We start from the raw sequence: 27,946 nt of genomic DNA on the forward strand, positions 1-27,946 counted from the left end.
GCAGTCCAGTTCTAGCACTTACGCTGGCTGGAGCTGTCCACCAGCCAGCTTCTTCCTGAAGGTCTCATTTCCCACCCACCCTTCAGTGCTTGGAACCCAGGTACTTTCTCTGTGTGTGTGTCTGTGGGGTATGGGGTCTCTGGCACTCGAGCAGTTCTGTCCACCCAGCTCAGTCCAGGCTGGCCATTCAGAGATTGCCCTCAAGTCTGTTCTAGGCCCTGTGAGAATAGTAGTTGTCCTTTCATATTGTGCCTTTCCTTACTTTACCTCCCACTTCAATTTCTACCATTCAACCGACACACATGGTTCTCAGTGTTGGGTAGCTGGTTCCTAACTCCTGAGTGCACCATTGAGTTTTCACGTTGGACTCTGACACAGGAACTTTTCAAGCTCCAGTAAGGGACTCTTAAGACCTACAAGGACACTATTTGTAGCAGGTAGCAAAACACCATACATGATCTGCTTTGTTTGTTTGGTTTCTGTGTGTTACAGAGCCCAGGCTGTCCTGGACTTGGTTATGCAGATCAGGTTATCCTTGAACTCACAGAGACTCACCTCTGTTTGCTGAGAGCTGGGATTAAAGGCGTGTGCCACCACCACTCAGCTAGACAGCAGCATGTTCCCTGAGAATGGGCCTGCCAGGGCCTGGTGGTCATCAGGGGCTCAAGCCTGGACTGGGCTTCCGGGAAGGCTCACAGCTGCACCTGAGGGCACAGCCTGCCCCTTACCTGTGTGCAGCCTACAGTCAGGCAGGGTCAAAGTTCAGTGTGGCCACAGGTCAGGCCCAGGCACATCTCCAGGTCTTCTCACCTTGTGTATCTTGGTCCTGCCTCCACCAGTGGGCCGTTACTGGTTCACAAAAGCATTCTTGGACCCCACTGCCTACTAGTGAAGTTGCCATGGCCTGTGGCAGGAGTAGCGTTTTCCAAGGGAACCAGCCACATGTGTGCCGGCTCCCGTTTTACTGCAGCATGTGCACACATGTGCACACATGCTGTTTGTTATGCTGTCCTTTCTGAGCTCTGCATCCGTCCCACTGAGATGGGTGGAAGGGAGCATGGGGCTCAGACTTTGAAACAACTAGACTTGGGTGATTAATGGCAAAGAGAAAGCAGGCCTCAGAGAGATGGTGTTGATTTATTGACGTTGCTTTGTAAGAACAAATTTACAGCTCTGGGAGGCATCCTGGGGGTGGGGGGTCAGGTGGTTAAAAGGCTACACAGCAGCTTTGATGTAGGGTGGCAAGAAGGAGGCACCACCAGCAGCTGGTTTGTTTATAATGTTGTGTGTGTGTGTGTGCGTGTGAGCGCGCACGCGCTCAGTCTGGAGGCAGGTTGGTTCACCTCTCCCTGCACCTGTCTTGGGGACTCTGAGAGGCAACAGCTAGGAAGGGTGACAGCTGCTGGGATCTTCTGGAAGCTGGAGAGTCAGGAACTAGGTGCTGATGGTGGTGTAGATTCACTAGACTTTGCAGGCCACAGGAGGGGAATTCTAGAAATCCAGGAGCTATGAAGGAGAAATGGGCTCTAAGTGACCACATAGGCACCATCCTGGAGAGCTGCAGACTGCCCCACCCACGTACCAGCTGAGGGAGCACCTTCTCCAGCTGGTCCACATCCACGATATCTAGGTCCTCTGCCTGGGCCTGACAGACCCCACGGACAGCAGCCTCTGGTGGAATGTCATGAAATAAGCTGGGGGAAGCGGGGCAGCTTTAACCCTGCCTTTGTTGGGTCCCCTGCACCCATTGTCAACCCTCAGAGGGGGCCTAGGTGGCTCTTGGGTAAGTTTTTCAGGGACAGGACTTAGGATTGGTGGTAGCTGAGAAAAACCGTAGTTTATTGAAAAATAAGGAACTCCCATCTTTCTGGGAGCCCTTGGCTCACCTAGCACAAAAATCCTCAGGAACTCCACCATGAGCTGCAGTGCATCCCCGCTGACTGGAGAAAAAGGGCAGGTTGCAGGACAGCCTCCCTTGCCTCCCTGTGCCCCACCTTCTTCCCCACCCCATTGGTGCCCAAACCTTTAGTCTTGCAGTCTCTGAAGTGCAGATGGAGTAGTTTGCTCACCAGTTCCTGGAAGGAGGGATAGAGTCAGTGGAGCTTAGTTGTAACTTCCCAGCTAGGAACAGTGCTGTTGTGGGGCCTCTTCCTATGTTGAGAGGATGAAGCCGGCTGTGCTTTGAGGGGAGAATTTCAGAAGCTTGAGAGACTTTCCCATAGGGACAAGGGAACACAAAAGAGACAGGAGAAAGTCCTGTGACATTTCCAATCCTGGGAGCTGAGGGACAATGCTCCTCCTTTACTGCGGTGAGATAATGCCCCAGCAGATGGGGGGGGGGGTGGCAGCCTTGAGGAATGCTGAGCCCTTTGGCAATCCTGGCTTAGATCTACTCACACAGGAAGTTAAGCTGGGCTTGTGGCTGGAGGGGTGGGTGGGTGGACATATGCCCAAGAACCCTTGAGCTTTCTTTGGCAAGAAGTTGGAAGTCAGTTCTGGTTCTGAAGGGGGAGACAGCACTGATTATGGGAAGACACTCGTAGACTAGGTCTGGAGAGACCCTAGCCACAACGATGCAATAAGAGTACCAGGTGGCAGCGGCGGCAAGAGATTGGCCTGGCACCCTGAAAGGTTAGTGACAGTGTGTGAAGTGGAGATGAGTGAGAATCCAGAGGCCTAGAAATTCAGTGAGGACACCTAAGGTGAGCCATGAAGAGCCCCTGAGCATCTGCAGTTTGTGAAGCCATGAGATCAGTCACGTTTACCTAGTGCAAGAACAGAATAGGAAATGGCTGGGGAAAAGGCACCCCTGACTCTATTAGTGAGTGGTCTACAAAGGAAGGTGAGTTTAGATTCACGAGCGTCAGCCACATGGAAGCCATGATACCCACTCGCCGCATGGGTGGGAATGGACACAGGCACAGGTGAACTTGTCGGCTGGGCCAGGAAAGTCCACGAATGACTACGTGAGAGCAGCGCCACCTGCTGGTCTCCCCGCCCCTTTCGCGCCCCCAGAACCTCCAACTGACTGACTGCTAGCACCTGGGCGGAAGCCCATGCCAGAGAGCCAGCTAAAGCACAGGACTAGACTACAGCTCCGCAGGCTGTTTCATTTAAGAGTGGATGTGACTGCTGGAGGGCAGGGTTCCGGTAAAACCTGCCGTTCCTCCTGCCACTCTTTCCTGGAACAGCCTGATCCCTCAACTCCGGTCATGGTCAAAGCCCCCAAAACTCTAAAGTACTGAACGGAGTGTGGAGGCCAGCCTGAACTCTGCACAGGGCTTGATACCAAGAGCTGACCCCTCACCGCACCACTCATTATGGAACGGAACGCCTCCGCTTCTGTTTCCCTCCAGTCTTCGCAAACCTGTTAGTGAGAAATGACCTCGGCCCAAGCAGTGGAGGCTCGCATCAGTGTGCCCCGCACACTCGCATCGGCCGAGTTGGAAAGGCCGTGTGGTCCGTCCTGGGAAGACCCTTGTAACCGTCCGGCATGTTAATGTACACACCCGCTTGGTGCAGCCGCAGAGCTCGCGGGCTGCTCCAACACTGCTGCCGGACCCCCATCAAAGACACAGTAGCCCAGCGATAAGGCTGACTTCGAGCACGCATGACTGTCACGCGGGGATCCGCAATGCCCCAGAGAGCCGGCCACTATGCCAGAGGCCTCACCTTCCGGAAGCCACTGTTTTCCTCCATGGCCACAGTTTCAGTGCGCGCTCTCCAGAACCCTTCCACATCCCAACCAATGAATATGAAGCGCGACCCTAAAGTCCCGCCCCCAATCCCAGCAGCTAATCATCCAAGCGTTCCCCTACCGGGGCTTGCGTTCCAGACAAGCCCGCCTTTCGCTTTCATTGGTCTACAGATAGCAACGCCTTCCGCAATGCCTCCTGGGAGTTGTAGTTCCTATTCTTCCCGGCGCGCCACACTCTTCCTGGATACTGAGGCGCGAGGAACCGCGTCCTGCCACACCAGCGACCCGAGGCTACGTCGCGAGGGCGGGCTGGGGGCCGCAGGGCCGGACTAGGGTACGTGCAACGCGTCTACCAGCTCTTCTAGGCCAGTTCTCTGCGATCCGACTCTCCCTATCTCCAAACCCCTTCTTCGAGTGATTCCAACCTCCTTTCTATTCCACCTTTGAAGGCCTCCCCTTATATAGGGCCGGCTCAGCTCACCTCCGTGTACACGCCCTAGGGAAAGGAGCTACTAACCATCGGTCTAGCAAGCTAAGGTGTATCCTGTCTCTAGGGGCATGCTTGCGAGGCCTTGTCAGCATTCGGGGACATGGAGGAGTTCCGGCGCTCCTACAACCGCCTGTGCAAGGAGAGTGGGGCTGAACCCCAGGAGGCTGTTCTGCAGCAACTGCACCAGCTTCCGAGGGGCGGACTGGACCTGACTACTCAGAGCCTGACGGTGGACACTTGCAGGGCCCTTGGCAAGCTGCTGCATAAGGAGACGCTGTTGAAGGAGCTTGTCCTCAGCGACTGCATGCTGAGTGAGGAAGGTGAGGCCAATGGCCTCCTCACTTGAAACTTCTTAATGGGGTTCAAACCCTTTGCCTCCAGGCTGGCCTCAGGACGGGTGTCCTGGTTTTGTTTGGCCTGGGTAGCTGTAAGCAGAAAAGTCTGTGTCCAGGCATCTTTGCTTTCTCCTCTATTTCTTCTGCACCTTATTCTTTTCCAAAACCTGGAAGTAGAGATCATTATCACTGTAATAGGAAAGCCTTAATGTTTCCAGCTTTCACGATTCCCCATGCTGGCTTGACAAAGTTCAGGCCTGGCAAGCTCAAAAAAAAAAAAAGTACCACTATCTGAGTAGCAGCCCTGATGTAGCCCTCCAGTGACAGTCCTCTCTTCCAACTACCTTTACACAGGGTCCACACTGCTGTTCCAAGGGCTGTGTGCCAATACCAGTGTGCAGTATCTGGATCTAAAGGTGAGCAGGCCATTACCCTGGGCATTGGAGAGAGAGAAAGCCAGAGACCTATGTCTTGACAATTGCCAGGCTGTGTCTGTAAGAGTTCACAATACCCAAGGCCTCCTGACTGCACTCTGAGGAAGTCCATGGGTGTGGGGAGTGTCTTAAAGGCAGTGTGTTGTTTCAGGCAAACACCCATTTCAACAGTGTTCACATAAACTCCAAAGGACCAGGCTCAGGATGCTGCTAAAGTCCAGAGAGATACCTCCTGGCCTTCCCCACTGCCTGGAGTCTGTGTGGCTCGCATGTGGTATTCCGAGCCAGGATGTACTCGCCATGATGTTCCTTTTTTAGGGCAACAACCTCCGAGCTACAGGAGCAGAGGCTCTAGGAAAGCTCCTTCAACAGAACAAGTCTATTCAGAGGTACGTAGGCCTCGCCTATACCTCACAGCCTCCTCAGTGTGAGGCTTAGGGTTGGCCCCGAGAACACAGTCCTGTGTCTAGCTCACTTCTCACCACTTACAAATGTTCTGCCCCCCACTGGTAGGGAATAACCTGGCTAATCCTTGCCTTCCATGTGCCCCAGACTCCGTGGGAGGAGTCATCTGCTGAACCAAAAACCTGTGTCCACCTTTCCTGTAGCCTCACCCTAGAGTGGAACAACCTCGGCTCATGGGAAGATGCCTTCGCCATGTTCTGTGGAGGTCTGGCAGCCAATAGCACTCTGCGGCAACTGGACCTCAGAAACAACCAGATCAGTCACAAGGGAGCAGAGGAGCTGGCCCTGGCCCTGAAGGGCAACACTACCCTCCAACAGCTGGGTGAGGTCTCCTGGATTCTGCCACGGGCAATAAAGTACCAAAGAGTGTATCCTAGGCTGAGCCAGCACTTCCATGCAACTGAATGACAACAGCTTTCCTTCCAGACCTGCGCTGGAATAACATTGGCCTCCTGGGGGGCCGGGCCCTGGTGAACTGTCTCCCCAGCAACAGAACACTGTGGAAGCTGGACCTGGCTGGGAACAACATCCCTAGCGACATCCTGAGAGCTGTTGGTATGGGCACTCAGGGCTGCTAGCTTCTTACAAGCTGGAGCAAGGCATGAAGCCCTTTAACAGGAGATGATCAATCACAGAAGGCTGTGGCTCAGGGCTCAAGACAAGGTGGCTCACAATACGAGCAGATAGCGTAGGTCAAGGGTGGGGGGGAAGCGGCTGAAGGTAGGCAGCTTTCTTGGTGCTTACACAAGGCTTTACCTATATGTTCACTGATAGCTTAGCACATATGTAGTCAGAAGTGCAGATTTCACAGGTAAGAGCCTAAGGCCCTGTAGCTGACAGCCATCAGGTGGCCAGAGCCTCAGCTTGGGAGGCTTCTTGGTATTTTCCTCATCCACCTGAGAGGGAGAGGGAGAGGATATGGTAGGGGTGGTAGGGCTGTGCTGACTTTATGTCAGAATTCACTTTCACCTCTGCCTATGAATCTTGAGTCCTTCTCAATGATATCCTGGCCTCAGGCTCAGAAGTTTGTCACATGTTACCACTGAACTTCCAGGACTGGAGTTGTCCTAGACCCCAGCCTTCTTCATACTTCCTGCTGCAGAGCCACCGCCTCTGCTGGCTGTGCCTGCATCTTCTGTCATCTGCAATGTCTTGTTCCCAGCCCTGTTTCTGTGTGGAGTTAGTCCCTGCAGCTGTTTTATGTTCGAGCTTCTGGTGTGTGGGAAAGACAGCCTTGCTAAGTAGCCCATGCTGGCTCTGACCCTGCCTCAGGAGCCTATGGGATCCAGAGATGTCAGTCTTTTCAGAAGAAAGCATCCTGCTCTTAAAGTCATACACCCCTTGACCTTTTGAGGAGGCCAGATGGCCCAGGAAGTGTTCATCTTTTAGGGGTAGTACAGCAGCTTCACCAGAGGGGAACTGGGTAGGGATTTCTGTTGTGTTGTGGATGTGTTGCCATCCTCGGGTGGGCTCCCTGATGACCAACTCCCAGACACAGGCAGCACAGGACAGGGTTAGCCATTGCCCCTAGTGTCGAGCCCAGTGGATAACATGGCACTTTCTGACAGAGCAAGCCATGAACCACAACCAGGACCGACTCACTGCCTTTCGGGAGAACCAAACACGCACCAAGGTCCTTAGCAAGGAGGTTCAACACCTTCAGGAAGAGAAGTCCAAGCAGGTGAGTGCCCTCACTAACCCTGAGTTGGCTCCTTTCTCCCTTCCCCTTGTGGTATATCTATCTTCCAGGCCTCTGAGCCAAGGCTAGCCAGGGCCAAGGTGACCTCCTGGACCCACCTCCTGTATGCTGACGTCACCTCAGAGCTGAGAGCAACAGGAGTCCTTCGTCCAGGCAGGTCCTGTCCCTGACCTGGGTAGGCTCTGCTTCTAATGGTGTTTGACTGCCTTTGTCCCCAGTTTCTGGATTTGATGGAGACAATAGATAAGCAACGAGAAGAGATGGCCAGAGATAGCCGGTGAGCGAGCCCTGGAACTGCAGGAGGTAGAACCACAGCTCAGCTTGGGTACCTGCGTCTCAGTGCCTGGCTTCTGACTGGAGTGTGACCTCACCTGAGCCCTGTCTGTTACAAGGCCAGCGAACAAGGTCATTGCTTTCAAGCAAGTGGGCCGCCAGTTAGTGGCAGATGTGGAGTGCTTGGCTCTGTACCTGGTGCACTGGGGATGGTGTGGAGAGCAACAGCTGCCGCCGTGGCTGAGGGAAGATTTCCCAGAACCCCTTCTCTGTCCACAGGGCATCAGCAGTACGGATTGGGCAGCTTCAGGAGGCCCTCAATGAGAGACAGTCCATCATCAATGCCCTCAAAGCCAAGTAAGGCAGAGGAGGGGTTTGAATAGAGGCTTGGCAGGGGTGAGAGCAGTTGACCTTTGCCAGACTGAGGACGAGCTTCCTCTTCGTAGGCTGCAGATGACAGAGGCTGCTCTTGCTCTGTCAGAACAGAAGGCCCAGGACCTGGGACAGCTGCTGGCCGCAGCAGACCAGGAACGGCAGAGCCTGTCCCAAAGACAGGAGAAGGAACGCAGGCTGGAACAGCAGGTAGGAACTGGGCATTGGTTGGTGGGTGGAAGTGAGTGACAGTGGCCTAACCTTTGCCCTTCTCCCTCAGGAAGCTGCAGATCGGGAGTCCAAGCTGCTCAGGGACCTGTCGGCCGCCAATGAAAAGAACCTGCTGCTTAGAAGCCAGGTATGAGGGGCGTGGGTTTGAGGGATATGGCCAAAATGGAGATAGAGCCAGCTACCCAAAGAGCCCAGGGTGATGTAGCAGAACTGGGTGAAGCCTCCTCTAGTGTCTCCTGCTTCCTAGGTGGATGAGCTGGAGCGGAAGGTAAAGTATCAGCAGGAGCAGCTGTTTCTGACCAGGCAGGAACTGACGAACACATCGGCCGAGTTGAAGATCCGTGCTATTCAGGCTGAGGGTATGCGTGGACAGGCTTGGCGCTGAGGGGACAAGGAGCTTCAAGGACGAGACACCCTCAGAGAATACTCATGAGACTTCCTCTTTGGGCCTCCAGAACGCTTGGATGTGGAGAAGAGGAGAGCCAAACAGAATATGGAAGACTTGGAGAAGCTACATTCTAAGGAGGTGCTGTCTTATAGAGGCCCTTGGCTCTCCCGTCTCTTCTTGGGGCCTGCAGACTGGCCCTGTGTGATGCAATACTCCCAGTGCATGCCCCTGGTCGGGCAGCCTTGAGTTGGTAATGCTGGTGCTGCAGGCAATGGTGCCCATTGTTCAGGCAGCTGTGGACTTTCTGTATGTGCCCCTGATCAGAGCCTCTGTCCTTGGTGCCCACCGGGATTCTCAGGCCTTTGCTAAGTGATACATGCTCTGTAGGGTAGGGATTTCATGGGGTGAGGGTAGGGGAGCTGGCGTTGGCTAGCCCTGACTCCCTCATTTGGACAGGTGGATCACATGACTCGTCATTTGGAGGAAAATGAGAGGGCCATGCAGGAGAGGGTTCAGAGACTGGAGGCCCTGCGGCTGTCTCTGGAGGAGGTGAGACCACTGGGGCTGGGGTTAAGTGCTGTGTGGTATTCATGGCCTCAGGACTGGAAGATCTCTTAGTCTCAGCCTTGTTAGGTCTCAGTATGAGGATTCACCCATGAGTGTCCCCGAAAGGTCAGAGAATAAAAATGACATTCAGGCCTCTTTGGCAGTAGAGGCTGGGCTCAGTGAGCAAGGAACAGATGGCTGTGTGGTTCTGAAGAGACTTGTGGAGAAGTTTCCCTAGCCTGGCTGCTCAGTAGTCTGGAAGGAGCCCTGGATTGGTGTGTGTGTGTGTGTGTGTGTGTGTGTGTGTGTAGGGATCAAAAGGATGGGCTAGTGATAGCTATCTGCCACGCAGGAGCTGAGCCGCATGAAGGCTGCAGTACTCAGTGAGCGCGGCCAAGCTGAGGAGGAGCTCATCAAAGCCAAGAACCAGGCCCGCTTGGAGGAGGTGAGCTTTGGCCACAAATATGCAGGGGCCGACTACAGTACCTTGCAAAGGTGTCTGGTTGAAGAGGGCAAGACCAGGGTTGTGGTGCTTCCTACACCTCACAGACAAGAGGAAGGCTAGAAGTGAGGGGTAGAGTTGACTAGGAGTCGACTCTAGGTCCAGGTGTTCTGGATGCAGGACGAGTGTATTACCTGTAGTTGTATGACACCACGAATCCCTGTCCTCGGTCCCTGCAGAGAGGTGGCCAAGTCCACTTGCAGACCACCTGTCTCTTTCGAGCTCAGACTGGAAGCCCTTCATGTCTGGCACCCACTCCCATACCCACAGCAACACCGACTTGCTCATCTGGAGGAGAAGATTCGGCTGTTGGCTCAGGCAAGGGATGAGGCTCAGGGCACCTGCGTACAGCAGAAGCAGATGGTAGCCGAGTCCCAGGCACGGGCCAGCCAGCTGAACCTGCAGTTGGAGGGACAGCAGCGGCGTCTGGAGGAGCTGCAACAGGTAGCCTGGCACCAAGGGGCATGGACGCTAGGGGTTCATGTCCAGGCCATGACCTCACCCTTCCCTACCCCATCCCAGGAGCTGAGCAACAAAGACCAGGAAAAAATGGCTGAAGTGGCCAGGGTAAGACTGGAGCTACAAGAACAGATGGGCCGTATACAGGCTGACCTGGTGGCCCAGGAGGTGCTGAGGGAGAAGGTGGCAGCCCTGGAGCGTCAACTGAAAGGTTAGCACAAGTCACCTGAGCAGCTGAGTTTGGCCCGGGGTGGGGTAAGGGTGGGGGAGTCTTCCCTCTAAAGACGAAACCCTCCCCGTTTTTTTTTTTTCCTTTGAGACATGGTTTCGTTGTGTAGCCTGGCTGCCCTAAAACTCGCTCTGTAGACCAGGCTGGCTTTTGAACTCAGAGGTCTGCCTGCCTCTGCCTCCCAAGAGCTATTTTTAAAGGCTAGCCATACCACCTCACTGGAGGCAAGGCACCTACCTCCCCCCTCCTTACTGAGCCTCTCTCTTGCAGTGGTCGGGAGTGAACACCGGGAGGCGCTGTTGGACAGAGAGAGCGAGAATGCATCTCTCCGAGAGAAACTGCGGCTCAAAGAGGCAGAAATCTCCCGCATCCGGGACGAAGAGGCCCAGAGGGCAAGCTTCCTGCAAAACGCCGTCTTGGCTTACGTGCAGGGGTCCCCTCTGAGAGCCTTGAGTCCCCCTAAATGAAGGGAGGCGGGAAGAACCGTCCCATTCTCCAGGGCAGGCCTGGGGTCCAAAAGCATCAGCTGCAGTTGCTGGGTAGGATCTGTCAACATCAGTGCTCAGCGGCACTCCTGCCGGTCCAAGGTTGTTCATCCACAGCTTACCGTTAGAATAGGCGGGACGAAGCGTACAACATCGCGCCCAGACGACCGAGTCCCAGAGCCACAAACAGGACAGAACAGCGGTGGGAGGGAGCAGACACCCCAATAACAGGGTGGAAATACAGAACTTTTGTACTTGGTGATACATTCTCGTCCAGTTCCTTTCTGCCCCCGTTGCCCCAACCGCGCGAATGACTACTGGGTCGCTCTGATTGCTCTCGGGCCACTAGGAAGGCCACCTCTGTAGTGGGTCGTAGACACGAGGGTTTCTCAGCCGCAGGATGGGCTGGTGTCCCTGGGAAGAATCGGTCTCGGCCATCCCGGTTCAGCCATTTCAGTGGCGTCGTCAACCTGAACTACATCGTGCCACGTCCTTATTCCTGGGTGTGGACCCTCAGCCTGAGCCTTCGGGGTCCAAGGACTGGCTGGGGCTCCGCCCCCGCTGCAGCTCGCCCCTTGCCCCGCCCCGCCTGCACGCACTCGGCTGTCTTCGCACCCGGCGCTCGGCGGTGCTCGGCTGTCTCCGGCCGCTCGCTCGGCGTTCGGGTCCGCGGCCGCTGCGGCGCCGGGCATTTCTCCGCAGCTCGGCTCGCGGCCGCGCCCGCCGCCGCCCGGCCCCGCGCCCATGCAGGCCATCAAGTGCGTGGTGGTTGGCGATGGGTGAGTGCCTGTCCCGAGCCGCAGGGGCGGAGGGGCTGGTAGGCGGCTACGGGGTGCGGCTCGGCGGGGCGGGGCAGACAGACTCGTGGGGTCCTGGCGAGGCAGCTCCGCCGCGCCCCCCACCACAGCTCGGCCGCGTGCGTCCAGGAGCTGATGGGGTGGGGTCAAGCTGAAGCTGTCCACCTTCTTCCAGCCCCGGCACACCTGATGCTGCCCGGCCTCTGCCCGGTGCTCGCAGTGGGTGGGGCCGGGCCTCACCTGTGCTGATTCCTGGGCGGCTCCACCCTCGCGCCAGCCACCCAAGGTGCTGGAGCTCTGACGCCCCTGTGCGTTGCGACTCGCCCTATCCTGGGTTTTGCAGCCGCGCCCACTACTGTGCTTCCTCGGAGGCTAGCCTAGCCCCAGGTGGCTGCAGATCTACCGAGCTACGACCTGCCCGCCCCACCCCAGTCACCCTAACTAACCTCTAGCTCTGTAGGAGCGTGCTGTCCTTGCCGGGGGTGGGGGAAGAAGGGGCGGAGGCTCGGTCATGGGTCCACGTGGGCTGAACCTCTTTCTACAGTGCCGTGGGGAAGACGTGCCTGCTGATCAGCTACACGACCAACGCCTTCCCCGGAGAATATATCCCCACAGTGTGAGTGCATGGGGATCGGGAGGTAGCTGGAGCTGGCTACTAGAGGCCAAGCACACGTGCATGGGACCTCCCCAAGGCTCCAGATCTGGTTCAAGTGACCCTGGTTCTGGGTTTCCGTGGTGAGGCTGAGGTGCTGGAGAAGCAGAGTTTGGGTTCTGTGTGGGCTCCAGGAGACTGGCATCCCTATCCAGCCTAGCCTTTCCACTTTGCAGTTTTGACAACTACTCAGCCAACGTGATGGTGGATGGGAAGCCAGTCAACCTGGGGCTGTGGGACACTGCTGGCCAGGAAGACTACGATAGGCTACGGCCACTCTCCTATCCTCAAACTGTAGGTGTCAAGAGGGACGAAGCTAGGAGTGGGGTGGTTCCTGAATGGGGAGGGGACACAGGCTGCGCGGACATCCTTTGGTCAGTTCTGTCTGTCCCTCTCTCTGAAGGATGTCTTTCTGATCTGTTTCTCTCTGGTGAGCCCGGCCTCCTTTGAGAACGTCCGTGCCAAGGTAGGTGGGCCTAAGCAGAAAGCACACCCCCGCTGAGCAGGGGTCTCTGCCAGTGATGTTTTCTGCTGAGGGAGACACCAGCTGTGTCAGCGTATGGGGAGGACACCTCACCTCTGGCCATGGGCCCTGACAGAGGATCTGTGGGTAGTCTCAAGCCTCCCTGGATGGGTATCTTTGTTCCTTGCCCAACCCAACAGACTCCTGTTCACTCTGTAAATCGTGAAGAGCCAAGTGTGTCGGGGGGGGGGGGGGGGGAAGCTCAGGAGCTGAGGCCTTCTTTGGGCCAATTTGGAAGCCCTGATCTCAGGCCTGTGGGGTCAGAATCTCTGTTCCCACAGTGGTACCCAGAGGTGCGGCACCACTGCCCACATACACCCATCCTTCTGGTGGGCACCAAGCTGGACCTCCGTGATGACAAGGATACGATTGAGCGGCTGAGGGACAAGAAGCTAGCACCTATCACCTACCCGCAAGGCCTGGCCATGGCCCGAGAGATCGGTAAGCACATCCCAGAGGTTGGGGGTATGCCTGAAGGAGGTTGCTCTTCCTATGTTCATGCCCCCCCAAGCACCATTTACAACTAACCCTCTGCTGCTCCCTTTCTCGCCATCTGTCTCCCCCCCTCCCCCCATGTTACTAGGTTCTGTCAAGTACCTGGAGTGCTCAGCCCTGACCCAGAGAGGTCTGAAGACAGTGTTCGATGAGGCCATCCGGGCTGTGCTCTGCCCGCCTCCAGTGAAAAAGCCAGGCAAGAAGTGCACTGTGTTCTAGAACCTTGTCTGGCCAGCCTGGCTGCGGAGCACTGGCTCAAGTGTGCCCTCCTGTTGAGCTATCTGATGTCCCTGAGTCTGCTGTGGGAAGTGGGGGTGGGGAGGGAAGCATGGGAACAAGGCTGGGATAATGGGGTCCTGTCCCCTGTGCCTCCTTTTTCTGGGATATAGCTCCAGCCTTCCCTGGTCCCTATGGGAGGCCAGGAGGGAGCGGGGTCTCCCTCAGGGTTGCAGGGGTGGGTCCAGGGAAGCCCCAGGATGGGCTTCCCAGGAGGGAAGGGTGGGGGTGGTTTTGTTCATCTTGTCCCAGGAAAGGGCGGCCCCTTCTTATTTTATACAATAAACATTCACCACCTCCTTTGTCTTGATGTCTGCCCTGTCTTCCACCCTCGCCCTTGCCCCAGTCGGTCCCCTAAGTGGGGCAGAAGAGTCTGACATCCCTCAACAGTGCCTTGGACTACACATTTCCAAAGGAACTCTGAGCTTAACACACCCTAGGTGAAGCAGCGGATGTCTTTCAGATCAAACAGGGGTAGGCACACTTAGCTGAAACAGGATGGTCTCCGTATGCAAACCTGGGGCCTGGTGGGCATTGGGGAAATGTTTCAGCAGCTCTCATTGACCAGAACAATCTGTAAAGAAGTTGACCCATCTCTAGCTAGGATGGGATAGGGGGTGGGGGACAGCCCAAGGGGGCCGGGCCCAAAGTTATGGTCTGGTAAGTAGAACTCTATCTCAGAGGCTCCAGGCGATTCCAGGAATCGCCATGAGGGCAAAGGATGCCCTGCAGGGACATTCTCCTGTACATGACCCCAAGTGGTTCGTGCCGACTGAGAGAGCTGGTTTTTAAGCTTGTTTGGGTTTTTTATGGAAGGGGGTTGTTTCCTTTTGTTTTCAGGAAGTTTGCCAGCCAGTGAAACACCTCTTATTAAATAATTATCAGTTTACAATTAGTTGTGCTAAGAACAAAATTAGAAAATGCATCACTTCCTGATTAATATATGTCACTACCTCTGTACCTTGTGCTATTGTATGTATGGGATGTTATTATGGAGTCCCCCCCCCCAACTCCACATCAAATGATATCAGATGAACAGTCTGTAAGTCAGCTGTGGTGGGAGTTCCACACCATGGCACGCAGCAAACTGACCAGGGTTGGATGCATCAGTGACCAGGCTGTCGGAAGTGAGATGTTGCAAACTGGACACACCAGGACTCTCACCATGTTGTAAACAGCACAGAAAGTCGTGGGGACGCTCAAGCGTTAGAAAGCAGCTCCGGCTCCAACCCCGCAGAGTGAGGAGTAGCTACTGCCTATGTTTGGTGTGTGTGCATGCATGACGTGCACAGGGTCAGCCGATAGTCATGCCAAAACCACTTGGCTGTCGGTTTGGCGCTTACCGAAACTCTGCAGCTCTACCTAGAAACATCTGGACAGGCTTTCTTTAGACAAATTGACCAACCTCTTGAGGATCCAGCCTTCTGGAAGGTCCTACCTTCCACCCCATGCCAGGCACCTGGCAAGGCAGAAAGTGTAGGAGCCAGGCAGCACCCAGGCTGAGCAGAGAGCTTTATTTGCAGGGATGGAGGGCACTGTGTTCTGAGCGTAAAGCTGAGCAGAATCTTGGTGTGGGCTCAGGTAGCCAGGAAGCCCCCATCCACCGGCAAAGTGGAACCAGTGGTCATGCTACTTCGGTTGCTCAGCAGGAAGAGGATGGTGTCCACCACATTCTCCACCTCTGCAGACAGGTGGATGCCAAGAGCATAGTTGGAGGAGGCTCCCCTCATCCTTCCAACCGCAACCAACCCCCAGCCCAGGCAGCGCCGGGACTCCTGACTAACTTACCAGCAAACTTGCCAAGTGGGATACGGTCCAGCATAGTCTTAGCTTTGTGGGGGTCACTCCAGTTGGCCCGGCCCATGGGTGTCATCACTACTGTGGGGTTTACTGCATTCACACGTATCTGCAGAGAGGCCAGCAAAGTAAATAATATGGGGAATGGGGAGGTACTGGGCAAAAGGACTGATTTGGAGGAGTTGTCTCAGCCTTGTGTACCTTGTGGGGCCCAAGCTCTAGGGCCATCATCTTGGTCAACATGTCCAGAGCGCCCTTAGTGGAACCTGTGAGGAGGGTTGTTGTGGAGCGCAAGCTGGCTAAGAGAGAGAGTAGGGATTGGGAACGGCTGGAATTACTCACAGTAGACAGTATGGTTGGGCAGTGCACGCTGGGAGGCCTGGCTGGAGACATTCACAATGGCCCCTGGAACTCCCCGGGCTATCATGCCCCTGGCCACAATCTGAAATTGTGAGGGACATGAGGCAAAGCTAACACTCTTCTTGCTAGTTCCAGCCAGGGAGGGCAGCTCACCTGAGACACCTGGATGACGGCCCGAAGATTCACACTGAAGGACCTGGGAGTGAATGGACGGCCTAGTCAGGGGCAGGGCTTGGGCTGCAAGGGGGATGATTTGGTTCCTCCAGCCCCTGCTGGCTTACGTGTCACAGGCTTCCTTGGTGACCTCCAGGAAGGGCTGCAACAGAGCCACAGCGGCATTGTTCACCAGAAGGTCCACCGGTCCCACACTGCTCAGGGCCTGTTCTGTGGCCTCCCAGTCACTTAGGTCCACACACACAGGCTCCACACCAGGACACTGCATATGGGGGAAAGCAAAGCTGTGAGCAATCGTGTCCCAAGAAGGTGGCGCTCTTTCCCTCTGGGTAGTCTGGGAGAGTTGGACCTGGAAAGGAACTTTCAGCGGAAGGGTCAGGAGTTCCTGCTGCAGCAGCAAATTCCAAGAGAGAATCTAGATCCGGAAAATACAGCACCCACCCCCACCTCATCACCACCCCTACCCCACCCTCATCCTCGGCTCAGCATTCTTGGGCCCAGGTCTGCTCTCTCAGCCGTTTCTTCCAAACTCAGGGAGCCAGGATATCCTAATGAACCCTCGCCGCACAGAGCCTCAGGCCTAGGAAGGGAGGCCGTGGGTTCCCACCCCAAAACCCAACGCCAGGAGCGGGGCCTGCAGTGAGAAGCACACTGCAGGTGAGGGTTGAAAAGGGCAAATCACCTCTCACTCAGCGACCACCTCCTCCCCTCTAGACACAGTGCCTACCTCCCGAACCAGGTTGTCCAGGTCCTCTCGAGTCCGACTCACCGCCACAACCTGTGCACCAGCCGCCTGCAACGCCAGCACGGTGCTGCGCCCGATGCCTGGGGCCAGCGAGGATTAGTACGGGTACCCCCTTTTCAAACCAGCCCGACCCAGCCAGCGTCCCTCGCCCGCCGCGCTCACCTTTGCCCGCTCCGGTGACCAGCGCCCGCCGACCAGCTAGCCCCAGGTCCATGGTGTCCCAGCCTGGTCCTGCCAGGGCAAGATGGACTTGGAGTTCCGGAATCGAGGGTGGTGTCTAGGAGAGCCAATCACATGGGCTGTGTCTTGAAAGGGGCGAGGATATTAAAATAAAAGCTCCTTCTGTGGTACTGATTGGCTGAATGGCGGTGGGCGTGGCTGAGGCAAGGTTTTTCCTGACCCCGGGCCACAGCTTCTCAAACTGCACCAGACTGACCCAACTATACTTAGCAGATTCTGCTCAGCGAGCTTTGGTCAGCATGGTTTGTACTACTGAGATTTCCACTTAAAACCTAGAGTAATTATTCCAGGAGTTTCGTGGATACTCGAGAACCTGAGAGACGTATCCAAAACGTCTCTATGTGCTCTTTCCCCAGGCCCGGGAGTGGGTTGCAATAGTCCCCCGAGTTGCAACTCCGGGGGTTAGGGGGGCGGAATGGACATACAAAGCCGAATGGTAGTGGCACACATTTTAATCCCAGCACTCAGGAGGCGGAGGCAGGCAGATCTCTCTAAATTCAAGGCCAGCTTGGACTACATAGCAAGTTCCAGATCAGCTAGGTGACACAGAGATACCCTGTCTCAAAAAAAAAAAAAAAAAAAAAAAAAAAAATCAGACATCCCGATAAGTCTGAAGAAGACACTATTACCAATAAATACCCCGAATTAGCACCAGGAAAGCTGAAGCCCAAGGTCACCTCACTCAGCTTGTATGGGTGGTCACTAGACAATAAGAGGTTGGATTGGGTTTGGAGATGTACATGAGAACTGGCTAGACAAACGTCACTTTCCAAGCTAAGAGTCAGTTGCAGGGCTGGAGAGATGGCTCAGTTGTTAAAAGCACTGACTGCCCTTCCCGAGGTCCTGGGTTCAAATCCCAGCAACCACATGGTGGCTCACAACCATCTGTAATGAGATCTGATGCCCTCTTCTAGTGTGTCTGAAGACATAAATACATCTTTAAAAAATAGAGACAGTCAGTTACAGATTAATGTCCAGAGGTGCACTGGGTCTCTCTATAAAAATATTTTGTTTTTACTGAGGAAGACCAAAGCAATTGCTTTGAGGACCCTACTCTGGCCAACAGCAGTGATTTCAGGGCTCTGAGTGATATGGGGCGTTGGGCCTAGAGAGGTGTGTCCATGGGCTAAGTATTTTAAAAGTCAGCTGCAGGAGGCTCAGTGGCTAAAAGCACCCAGTGCTCTTCCAAAGGACTTGGGTTTGATTCCCAGCACCCAATTGTCAGCTCGCAACCATCTGCTCTAGGGCAACCCGTGCCTTCTCTTGGCCTACGTGGGCATAAACATGGTGGTACACAGACATACAGTCAGACAAAACCCAGACATATAAAATAATAGTAATTATATAAAAACCATGGAAAGAAAAGCAGCCAGAGACTAGGCAACCAAGTGTTCCCTCCACAGTTTTTGTTTTGTTTGTTTTATATATGTGAATACACTGTAGCTGTCTTCAGACACACCAGAAGAGGGCATCAATCCCATTACAGGTGGTTGTGAGCCACCATGTGGTTGCTGGAAATTGAACTCAGGACCTCTGGGAAAGCAGTCAGTGTTCTTAACCATTGAGCCATCTCTCCAGCCCTGTTTTGACCCACGTACCACCACAGTGAGGCCACACTGTCATCTGCTCCTAACCTTGAATTCTGCCAACTCCTTGTCAGAAACCAGGAGACAGAGCCAGTCTGTCCAACACCTAGACACAGCTGCTTAGAACTCATTAGTGGGTCCGTGTTTCAGGACATGTACAAATCTCACTCGTTGTTCTATGGCCCTGGGTGCATGAAGCTGCTGGGACCTTCCTCTCTAAAGAGAAGCACTCTCAGAACCTGTGTCCTGTGCTCTCTTTAGAAGGTCTTAACTAAGTGCACCCTCCTCTCCTCTGCCCCATACACTTCAGCTCAAATGGTTGGCCAACTCAGACCAACAGACTACCAGATGCCATGGGTCAGTGACTCTCTGAGGAGTCTAGGTTGCAGGGTCATTGTGCTAGTTCAGGCCAGGGTGATAGACCAGCTAGCTAGCTGTGAAAACTTCAACCCGTTTGGGCAGTCTGATGTCTAAATCAGTGGGCTCCCCAGAAAAGGAAGAGTGACCTAGTCCAGAACACCTCCCCAGATTGCCAGGTCGGGGACGGAGCACCAAGGGGCACTGGGTCCAGTAATGGAAAGGTGTGAATGCTAGGGGAAATACAGACCCCTGCATTTCAGAAGAAGCACTGTCCTGTGATCACATTGCTCACAGGACACAGTAGGTATTGGAAGATGAACAGGCTTTGAGGTGAAATGCCCACCGCGGGACTTGATTCAGCGTCCAGCTTTGCAACCGTCCACCCTTCCCCCCAAAGAGGTCTGTGCAATGGTTAAGGTAACACGGTGGCCCTTTTACTTAGACAAATGAACCCAACAAAGCGGGCAAGGAGAACAACAGGACTCCAGAGCCTGGGGTGGTGATGGGATCAGACAATAACATGGGGATAGAGCAGCGAATTGCTGCGTGAAGGGCGTGGCTGCGGCATGAGGGCGGGGTCACGAGATGAACAGAAGCTTTGGCTGAGGATGGGGCCTGGAAGGCCACTCAGAGGTCCAGTATCTGGGCAGACTAGGAAGCCAGGTAGCCACAGTCCACCAGGATGCCAGAGCCAGTAGTAGAGGCAGTGTTGTCGCTGAGCAGGAAGAGGATGCTGTTGACGACGTCCTCAACCTCTGCAGGACAACAGACCAGTCAAGGCTCTTGTTGCTTGGCTGCTGGAAAGCAACAGTATTTCCCTCACCCACCGTCCCAGTCCCCAGCTGACCTGCGAACTTCCTCTGTGGGTGGCGCTCCTTGAGCTTCCTGGCAAAGTCAGGGTCTGCAGAGACTTTCTTGCCCATGTCAGTCAGCACCACAGTGGGGTTCACGGAGTTTACTCTGATCTGAGGTCAGAAGCCACAGCTGGTGACACAGCCAAGGAACTCGCCTGACCTGCACAACTCGGGACTCGTCCCAGGACAAACCTGATGAACTAACTTGCTCTGTCCAGATGAACCCTGAGCCCATTGCTCAGAGCTTTGTATAGTCCTCAGGTCTCACCCATCCTCACCCTCAACCCCCAGCCCTGCCCCAGGTGCCCATCATTTGTCCCTGAGATGTGGCCCTGCCCCCTGTGCCTACCTTGTGTGGCCCCAGTTCCATGGCCATGGCTTTGGTTAGCATTGTCATCGCTCCCTTGGTGGAACCTGTGGGGAGTGGGGAGTATTGGGGAACCTTTAATTACTCTTTCGGTGAGGCTCACCAAAAACCTAAGACTCTCGTAGTTTTTGGAGGGTGTACTCACTGTAGGTGACCAAGTTAGGAAAGGTGACATGGGCCACCATGCTGGAGACATTGACAATGGACCCTGCCACTCCACGGTTAATCATGTCCCTGGCTACCATCTGGAAAAAAGGGTCGACGGTAAGTCATCCTGCCCTACCCCGCCCTCTCCATTGTTGTGAATGGGCCACAGCCCTGCTCTCAGCTCACCTGGGACACCTGAAACACAGCGCGAAGGTTTACGTTGAAGGATCTGGCAGGAAAAGAACAAATCCTTAGCCTCCCACACCTTCATCTTCAGCACCCTCCCTGGCCTGCTCACACTCCACGAGTGCCCACCTGTCAAAAGCTTCCTTAGTAACTTCTAGGAAAGGCTGCATTATAACCAGGGCTGCGTTGTTCACCAGCAAGTCCACAGGGCCGACACCACCCAGCGCCTTCTCTGTGGCCTCCCAGTCACCCAGATCCACGCACACGGGCTCTATCCCGGGACACTGTGGGGGGACATTGTTCAGTAGCCTGAGGAGCTGTTCCAGCCACCTTCCGATGTATCCCTAAGGGTGGGGTGCAGCCCCAGGTGAGGCAGGGCTGTGTGCCTTACTTCTTTGGCAAGGCTGACCAGGTCTGAGTTGGTCCGAGTCACGGCCACCACTTTGGCTCCTGAGGCGTGCAGGGCCTTCACAGTGTCACGCCCAATCCCTGTGGAGAGGGAGAATGGTGGGACGAGGACCCTATGTCCCAGGTGGAAGTAAAGACCCTAGAGGCTGGCTCCTGAAGAGCCCCAGGGAAGGCTGCCTCTGGTGCCTATCTATCTGCCCAGCTGGAATCTATCCTGCAGCCAACCCAAATTCCTCCACCAGGGGTACTGTGATGCCAGGTGGGGTTGTCCTTCTGTCCTGGTAGGTGTCCAGCCAGGTGACAAAAGCAGTTTAGTCCTAGTCATTGGGAGTCAGGTTTTGAAGGGCTGAGCTGTGACAAGGTCACCTTGGACCCCTACTCAGTGTTGACTTTGTCCCCTTTCCTCAGTGCTGTCTTCTCAGTGCACACTCACCCCATTTCCCTGCTCACACTCACCCCATTTCCCTGCTCACACTCACCTTTCCCTGCCCCTGTCACCAGGGCCCTCAGGCCACTGAAATTCAGCTTCATGCTGCTGACACCAGCTTCTTCTGCAGCAAGAGATGGGCTCAGTTTTTATGTCTGGGCAGGCAGGCGGGGCAGGGGTGGGGCTAGGAGCTCACTGGCCTGGCCAGGGTGGCATGACCTATTTCCTCCAAGGGTAGAGTCTCACTCCTCAAATATGGCATCCAGCTGCTTGCTAGGGCTTGAAGAAGCTTCGAGTCGGGCTGACAACCGTGGAGCTGTGAAGGAGATCTGGGAACGAGATCTGTGTTTTCTTTGAGCCGCTGCCAAGTCTTGAGCCCTCATCGCACGCAAGGCAAACCTTGTAGCACTGGGGCCACACTCCTAACCTAGGAGAATAGGGGTTTTGGTTCTCCGGTTTGCCCTCTTTGCACAGAAGCATTAGCCGGTAAGGGCTTTAAAGGACGAGGAGCTGCATTTTCCAGTCAGGTGGGGGTGCTTCGGCCTGACTGAAGGGCCAGGACAGCTGTGTGCATGCATGTAGAAGTGACCATACACTGAACATTGGCTAATCCAGCACCCTGGTTTGGCTGTGTTCCTGGATAAGGGCAGACACCCAGTGAACAAGAATGGTATCTGATTCCTAAGCTAGCTTAGGCAGGTTGTTTAGAATGCTTAAGACAAGTCTTTTCCCACGCAACACCCTCCCCCAGCATTCCAGTCTGCAACTCTCTACCTGCTTCTCCCAGGTGACCTCCACCCGGAGCCTCTGAGGTACAACCCCCCCTTCTCAGAGCAGATGGGTGGACCCTTGGGGGAAGTTTTGCAAAACAGTCAGAGGGTTAAATATCCATTTTGATTCTGTGTCTAGGAAATTGTCTGAGGCAGTGCCAAGCCCTTCCTGATCTTGTGTAACAGGGGTCATGAAAGGAACACTTCTTCCCAAGGGAATCATGGCAGGGCATGAGGCAGGAGGTCTGGATACACAGAGCATCCTCAGGACATCCGAGGAGAAAGTGTGCTCAGACTTCCCACCTGCTGCCCTGCCCACACTGAGACTGAGTAGCCCTCAGAAAGAGGACAGACATGTTTTTGGTGACACTCAGCACTGGGTAGACCAGGCTTGATAGCCAAGGCTTTGCCTGTTTCTGATTTCCATTTTTCCATAGGAAAGCTGGGGTTACAGATGAATGTGGGTTCTTGGGGTCAGTATTAAGGTTCTCTGTGGAACCACAATGGTTCAGGATTATGGAGGAAGGGCCAAAGAGAACCTCAACCCTGAGTATCTCAGATGAGGACCAAAGGAGTTGGCTCCCTCCCCACTGCCAGCCTGGAGCCACAGAGTCTACTGCACTCCATCAACCCTAATAAGGCTTCATTCCTTGTTTGACCTTACAAGATGTACACACACACACTCTCATGGGAGCACACACACACACACACACACACACATACACACACAAACACACACATACACACTCACATGGGAGCATACACACGCATGTGCACACACACACATATGCACACACACCTCTACAAGCCTCCTGAGTATGCAGAAAAAACATCTTCCAACACTCCTATCCTGGCCAATGTCATACGGCCACACAAACCTTGCCCCAGAGACCCTGGCCACCTCCCCAGGGGGATAAGTATTCCCTTTTTCCCTAGTAAATGGAACTAGTTCTCCAAAGTTGTTGCCTGGTGTGTTCTTCACCCAGAACTCATCACAGACCAAGATCCTGTGTTGAACCCGCCCACGTCCTGCTAAGCTTCCCTGCCTCCAGTCCAGCCTGGCAGCAAGTCTGACAACCCCAAGGGAGAAGCAGACATGGGTGGCAGCCTTTGTGGTTGCACAGCAAACATTTCATTGCTGAGCTGTTTCCTCAGCCCCAGTTTTTCTTTTTGTTCAGCTCAAATTTTGGAGAAGCTAGCAATGTCATCAAGTCATGATGACTTAGTCTTTTCTTCACTTTTGTTTTTTCAGGACAAGATTTCTCTGTGTGGTCCTGGCTGTCCTGGACCTCACTCTATAGACCAGACTGGCCTAAACTCAGAGATCTGCCTGCCTCTGCCTCCCGTGTGCTGGGATTAAAGGTGTGCACCGCCACCTGGCTAAAACATTTTATTATAAAAGTAATACCAGTAAGAGCTGAAACATAGACATATTCTTACTGTCTTGTTACCCTACTACAACCATAGTTAGAACTTTACTCATTGTCTTCTTTGATATCTTTGCAGACATGACCACATTTGTACAGTCTATGACTTACAATTTTTATAGCATTTTCTTGTTTTCTTTTTAATAATACCAATTTTTAACTTTTAACAAGTACATAATATACCATTTACAAGTACCACTTTGCTCACTACCTAGACCAGAGAACTGTAAGTAATGTAAATATTTGTATATATGTTTTTTCTATATTTGTAAATGAAGTCGTACTTGAACACGGCCATGCCCCCCTGTCTATATGGCTATTGCTGTCTTCATATTACCAACGACATTATTGGTAAATTATGGCAGAGACAGTATGGCCTATGAATGATTTGACTCAATAATTTACTCTCTGGCCCTTTTGAAAGAAAAACATATTGACTTCTGCCCTGGTGGCTCATACTTTGGGCTATGTTGTAAGGCACTATCCTCTGTGCCAAACCACTGCCATCTTTGAAACAGCTGCTCCAGTTTTGCCTTCTTAGAACAGAAGCATTAGCCGGTGTATATAATCAGGGTCTGGGTTGACTAAAGGATGAGGCTTCATCCGGGGCTGTGGGAAAGCCATTGTCTGTATTAGATGAAGACTTTCCAGTGTGGCCACTTTGGGGTCACCTACTCTTTGTTAGTAACTCCTTACCTATACTCTGTATGTAAATCCAATAAACTCATCAATTGCCCCAACATGAACTGTGGTGACATCATTCTTTTAGTTCCTCATGGAAACCTAAGGAGAAGAGGGTTGATATCTCTCAGGAGTGCAGGAATCAGTAACAGACTTAAAAGGAATGCCACTTGGAATATGCTTGGGCACTTTTTAAAAAATATTTTGGATGATCTGTTGGGGATATTAAAATCAGAAAAGAAGTGATTAACAATACACGTGGGACAGAGGCAGCATGCACTCCACTGTGAACACATCCTTGGCCAATAACCATAGCCCACATTAGCCCTAATTACACCGACTCTGACATGAACGTTCCATGACAACTCTTCTGCGTTTTCAAGCAACATAGATTCTATTCAGGGGAAAAACTGTATTCTGAAAGAAAACTTACGGATTGGGACCAGCTAGGGCAAGCTTGGTGATTTCTGAAATAAAAAGCCCATCCGTTCTAGTTTGCTTTTTATTGCTGTGATGAACACTATGACTGTCTTAGTCAGGGTTTGTATTCCTACACAAAACACCATGACCAAGAAGCAAGTTGGAGAGGAAAGGGTTTATTCAGCTTACACTTCCACATTGCTCATCACCAAAGGAAGTCAGGACTGGAACTCACACAGGGCAGGAACTTGGAGGCAGGTGCTGATGCAGAGGCCATGGAGGGTGCTGCTTACTGGGAAGGAAAGCGTGCATTTCACTGTATGCTTGTAGTCCATCATGAAGAGAAGTCAGAGCAGGAACTAGAGGCAGAAGTCAAAGCAGAGAGAAACAGTGCTTACTGGCTTCCTCCTCAGGGCTTACTCAACCTGCTTGGTATAAATCTATATCTCTCTATATATAAAATCTATATCATTTATCTTTCTATATATAGATATAACCCGATATATATCTATATAAATATATTCCTTGCTGTCCTGGAACTCAGCATGTAGACTAGGCTGGCCTTGAACTCAGAGATCCACCAAAAACTGCTCACAACTGCTGAGATTAAAGTTGTGCACCACTGCAACCCGGTTGTGTATATAACCCAAGGCTACCTTCCCAGGGACCTTCCCACCACTCAAAATGGACTAGACACTATTGGATCAATCATTTGTATCAATCATTAAGCAAGATAACATCCCACAGACTTGCCCACAGCCCAGTCTGACAAAGGCAATCTATCAATTAAGATTCCTTCTTCAGAGGCCTCAGCAGCTTTTGTAGAGGACCTGCGCTCAGTTCCTAGCACCCACATGTGTTGCAACTGTCTGCAGCTCCAGCTCCAGGAAGTCTGATGCCCTCTTCTGCCTTCCATGGGGACCAGGAACATATGTAGTGCACAGACATACATGCAGGCAAGTAAGTACACATTTAAAAAAAGGTCTTTTAAAAAGACCTTTCCAGATATATCTAGCTTTGTGTCAAGTTGACAAAAGCCAATCAGCATGTGATTCTTTCACAAATGACAGACAGCTGTCATTTTCTGGGAGAAATATTCTGAGGGTCTGGTGATATAAATTCATCGGTAACTTTCCAGTGGACTGTTGGACAGCTTGCCTTTACTGTGGCCAATGTAAAGACATGAGCAAACCTGACCACTTTGCAATGTTCAAGATATTCTTTAACCTGTTATGGCCGAGGTGGGTTGTCTGGGCATACACAGGTTGTGTATAAGCCGTCCCCTTCCGTTGCCATGCCAACATCTGCTTTCTGTGAGATCTAAGGCAACCAAGAATCCTTTATTAAAAAAAAAAAAAAAAAAAAAGACATCTTATTTTTGTTGTAAGTTCTTTTTCTTTTTTTTTTTCTTTTTCTTTTCTTTTTTTTTTTTTTTTTTGGAAAGTTCCTGCCTATTTTTTTTTTTAAGATTTATTTATTTTGTGTATGTGAGTACACTGTAGCTGTCTTCAGACACACCAGAAGAAGGCATCATATCTCATTTTAGGTGGTTGTGAGCCACCACCATGTGGTTGCTAGGAATTGAACTCAGGACCTCTGGAAGAGCAGTCGGTGCTCCTAACCACTGAGCCATCTCTCCAGCCCCCTCTGTTGTAAGTTCTTATCATGGGTATCCATCCAGGGCATCCTTGGGAGTCTATGATTGAGCACCGCTGCCGTTCTGAGCCCGGTTCCAGATTGCTATGGCTGAGATCAGCTTCCACAAGCCACAGGTATGTACCGTGCGCCCACGGAGCATTCTCCGACTTAGTCTTTTAGTTCCAGGACAGACTTGGCTCCTTATACTACCAAATGGAACATGGCTGTCTTTATCTTACATACAGGATGGATGATTTTAAACCGAGCATGTCCAGAAGTGTGTGATCATGGGTAGGTTTCCCAGGTGAAGTTGCCATGTTTCCTTTGTTCTGGAGAGAACACTGCTTTGGGAACAAACTCAGAACTATTCACTAACCAGATTTTCTCCTGGTGCACAGCGCAAAGAATTCCATCTCCCCAGAACCATTTGAGAACTATTTGCTCTCGAATGCCCTACCTAGTCTTTATCTCTTTCCAACAAGGCCTTGCACTCTGCAGCCTCAACATCTCGACATTGATGTGGGTGACCTCACTATACTATGGAGTCCTGAGTCCTGTCCATCGAGGAAACTAATGATAAAGGGCACAGGCCGGGGACCACATGGAGATTCTTGGTGGCCCACCTCTGCCTTTTCTTGTCCCAGACTTTGTGTGCTTGTGTGTGTGGGGGGTGCCGGTGTGTGCATGTGGACACCAGAGGTCAATATTGTCTCCCCGTCTCCCTCGGCTGCTCTCCATCTTTTCATTGTGTCGCATTTATTTGTCATTATTCATTGCATTGCATGTCCATGCAGTCTCACACACCCATGTCGTTGTATAACTCAGACAACTTGTGAGTGTTGATCTCTCCATCTTCTACCATGTGGATTCTGGGGATCCAACTCAGGTTGTCAGGCTTGCCTGGAAGTACCATTACCTGATAAACCATTTAAAACTCCTAATCTGGGGAGAATGGTTGTGGTGGCACACACCTTTAATCCCAGCACTCTGGAGGCAGAGAGGTAGGTGGATGTCTGTGAGTTTGATGCTAGCTTGGTCTACTGAGTTCCAGGAGAGCCAGGGATACACAGAGAAAACCTGTCTCATAAAACAAAACAAACAAACAAAAACCTCCTTGCCTGGAAGAGACATAAACAAGGTCTTCCTCTCTTTCTAAGGTCCCAGGACAAACCAAGGCCTGATTTTGCCAAAGCACACTTCAAGGAACGAATGAGGGTATTGGGCTTCCTCCCAGAGCATAGATAAGAAGTTACTTATAGGCGTATACTGCTTTTCCCAGCAACAGGCCTTTATCCAGCAGAAATGAGGGCTCCCCAGTAGATCCATAGAGGTTCCCTCCTGTGCCCTCACCCCCCGAAACCTCAGGCTCCCTTGGCCCCTCCCTTAGGCCACATACAATTGAGACACAGTTTCATGCAAATGTTAAACCTGAAACTTTCTAAGAGAAAGACCAAAGCCATGACTGTACAATTAAAGCAAGTTTTATTTAATACTGTCCAGGAAGACGGTCACTGGCCAAGTCCATAGCTGGGATTCCCAGAGAGTGGCACCGAAGTAAGTCAGTCAGGTGCCTGGAAAGGACCAACCCTGAGGCAATGTACTTTCAGCCTTCGTCCAATCAGGGACAAGTATACATCCTGACATAATTAATGCTTATATACTTCCATTCAATGTGTGCCCAGGCACATCCTGTGCAGGTAGGGCAACCAAGCTTGTTTACTGGAGTAAAAACACATGGCTCGCTATCTTACATGAACAACAGCCCCCAACATTTCAAGAAGATATCTGTCCTTGGGCATGTGAGTCTTCCAGGTTAACTTTAGCCCTTATACACTCTCAGGCGGAGGCTCTCCTGAATCTCCCCACCGCTCCTTGAGAGGCTGTGGGCAGTCAACACGCCCAGATGATGGTCCTTTCCCAAGGGGTGCAGATGACTCCCTCAAGATGGCTGTTGTTTAGTTTGATGGACAGTCACAACACCACCTCACCAACCTTGGAAAACGAGTCTTCC

The 27,946-nt window shown here is 52.8% G+C and overlaps 5 protein-coding genes across 5 annotated transcripts; 2 read left to right on the top strand and 3 right to left on the bottom strand.

Moving 5' to 3' along the window:
- Positions 1–1,137: 1,137 nt before the first annotated feature.
- Positions 1,138–3,725, bottom strand: CENPX (centromere protein X). The gene is made up of 5 exons (XM_080923662.1): positions 3,673–3,725; positions 2,024–2,075; positions 1,887–1,940; positions 1,583–1,671; positions 1,138–1,506 (listed from the first exon to the last, which is right to left on the bottom strand). The coding sequence occupies exons 1-5, from the start codon at positions 3,697–3,699 to the stop codon at positions 1,492–1,494; spliced, it is 237 nt and encodes a 78-aa protein (XP_080779788.1). The 5' UTR covers positions 3,700–3,725; the 3' UTR covers positions 1,138–1,491.
- Positions 3,726–3,939: 214 nt separating this feature from the next.
- Positions 3,940–10,864, top strand: LRRC45 (leucine rich repeat containing 45). Its single transcript, XM_080924074.1, has 18 exons — positions 3,940–4,031; positions 4,252–4,507; positions 4,877–4,938; positions 5,275–5,345; positions 5,565–5,743; positions 5,848–5,976; positions 6,990–7,102; positions 7,339–7,397; positions 7,673–7,750; positions 7,840–7,975; positions 8,046–8,123; positions 8,244–8,355; positions 8,452–8,522; positions 8,841–8,933; positions 9,283–9,375; positions 9,703–9,876; positions 9,955–10,102; positions 10,391–10,864. Exons 2-18 carry the CDS (start codon positions 4,288–4,290, stop codon positions 10,585–10,587), a joined length of 2,013 nt encoding a protein of 670 aa, XP_080780200.1. The 5' UTR covers positions 3,940–4,031; positions 4,252–4,287; the 3' UTR covers positions 10,588–10,864.
- Positions 10,865–11,286: 422 nt separating this feature from the next.
- Positions 11,287–13,338, top strand: RAC3 (Rac family small GTPase 3). The gene is made up of 6 exons (XM_080923069.1): positions 11,287–11,384; positions 11,947–12,018; positions 12,231–12,348; positions 12,458–12,520; positions 12,859–13,018; positions 13,161–13,338. The coding sequence occupies exons 1-6, from the start codon at positions 11,350–11,352 to the stop codon at positions 13,289–13,291; spliced, it is 579 nt and encodes a 192-aa protein (XP_080779195.1). The 5' UTR covers positions 11,287–11,349; the 3' UTR covers positions 13,292–13,338.
- Positions 13,339–14,828: 1,490 nt separating this feature from the next.
- On the bottom strand, positions 14,829–16,688 carry DCXR (dicarbonyl and L-xylulose reductase). The gene is made up of 8 exons (XM_080924209.1): positions 16,587–16,688; positions 16,407–16,504; positions 15,787–15,941; positions 15,659–15,701; positions 15,488–15,587; positions 15,347–15,411; positions 15,137–15,254; positions 14,829–15,029 (listed from the first exon to the last, which is right to left on the bottom strand). Exons 1-8 carry the CDS (start codon positions 16,636–16,638, stop codon positions 14,926–14,928), a joined length of 735 nt encoding a protein of 244 aa, XP_080780335.1. The 5' UTR covers positions 16,639–16,688; the 3' UTR covers positions 14,829–14,925.
- A 2,334-nt stretch (positions 16,689–19,022) lies between these two features.
- On the bottom strand, positions 19,023–21,194 carry LOC308426448 (carbonyl reductase [NADPH] 2). Its single transcript, XM_080924208.1, has 8 exons — positions 21,052–21,194; positions 20,556–20,653; positions 20,294–20,448; positions 20,165–20,207; positions 19,977–20,076; positions 19,814–19,878; positions 19,458–19,575; positions 19,023–19,365 (listed from the first exon to the last, which is right to left on the bottom strand). The coding sequence occupies exons 1-8, from the start codon at positions 21,101–21,103 to the stop codon at positions 19,262–19,264; spliced, it is 735 nt and encodes a 244-aa protein (XP_080780334.1). The 5' UTR covers positions 21,104–21,194; the 3' UTR covers positions 19,023–19,261.
- Positions 21,195–27,946: the final 6,752 nt, after the last annotated feature.

This window comes from Micromys minutus, assembly GCF_963924665.1.
Source record: "Micromys minutus genome assembly, chromosome: 10".
NCBI classification, from domain to species: domain Eukaryota; kingdom Metazoa; phylum Chordata; class Mammalia; order Rodentia; family Muridae; genus Micromys; species Micromys minutus.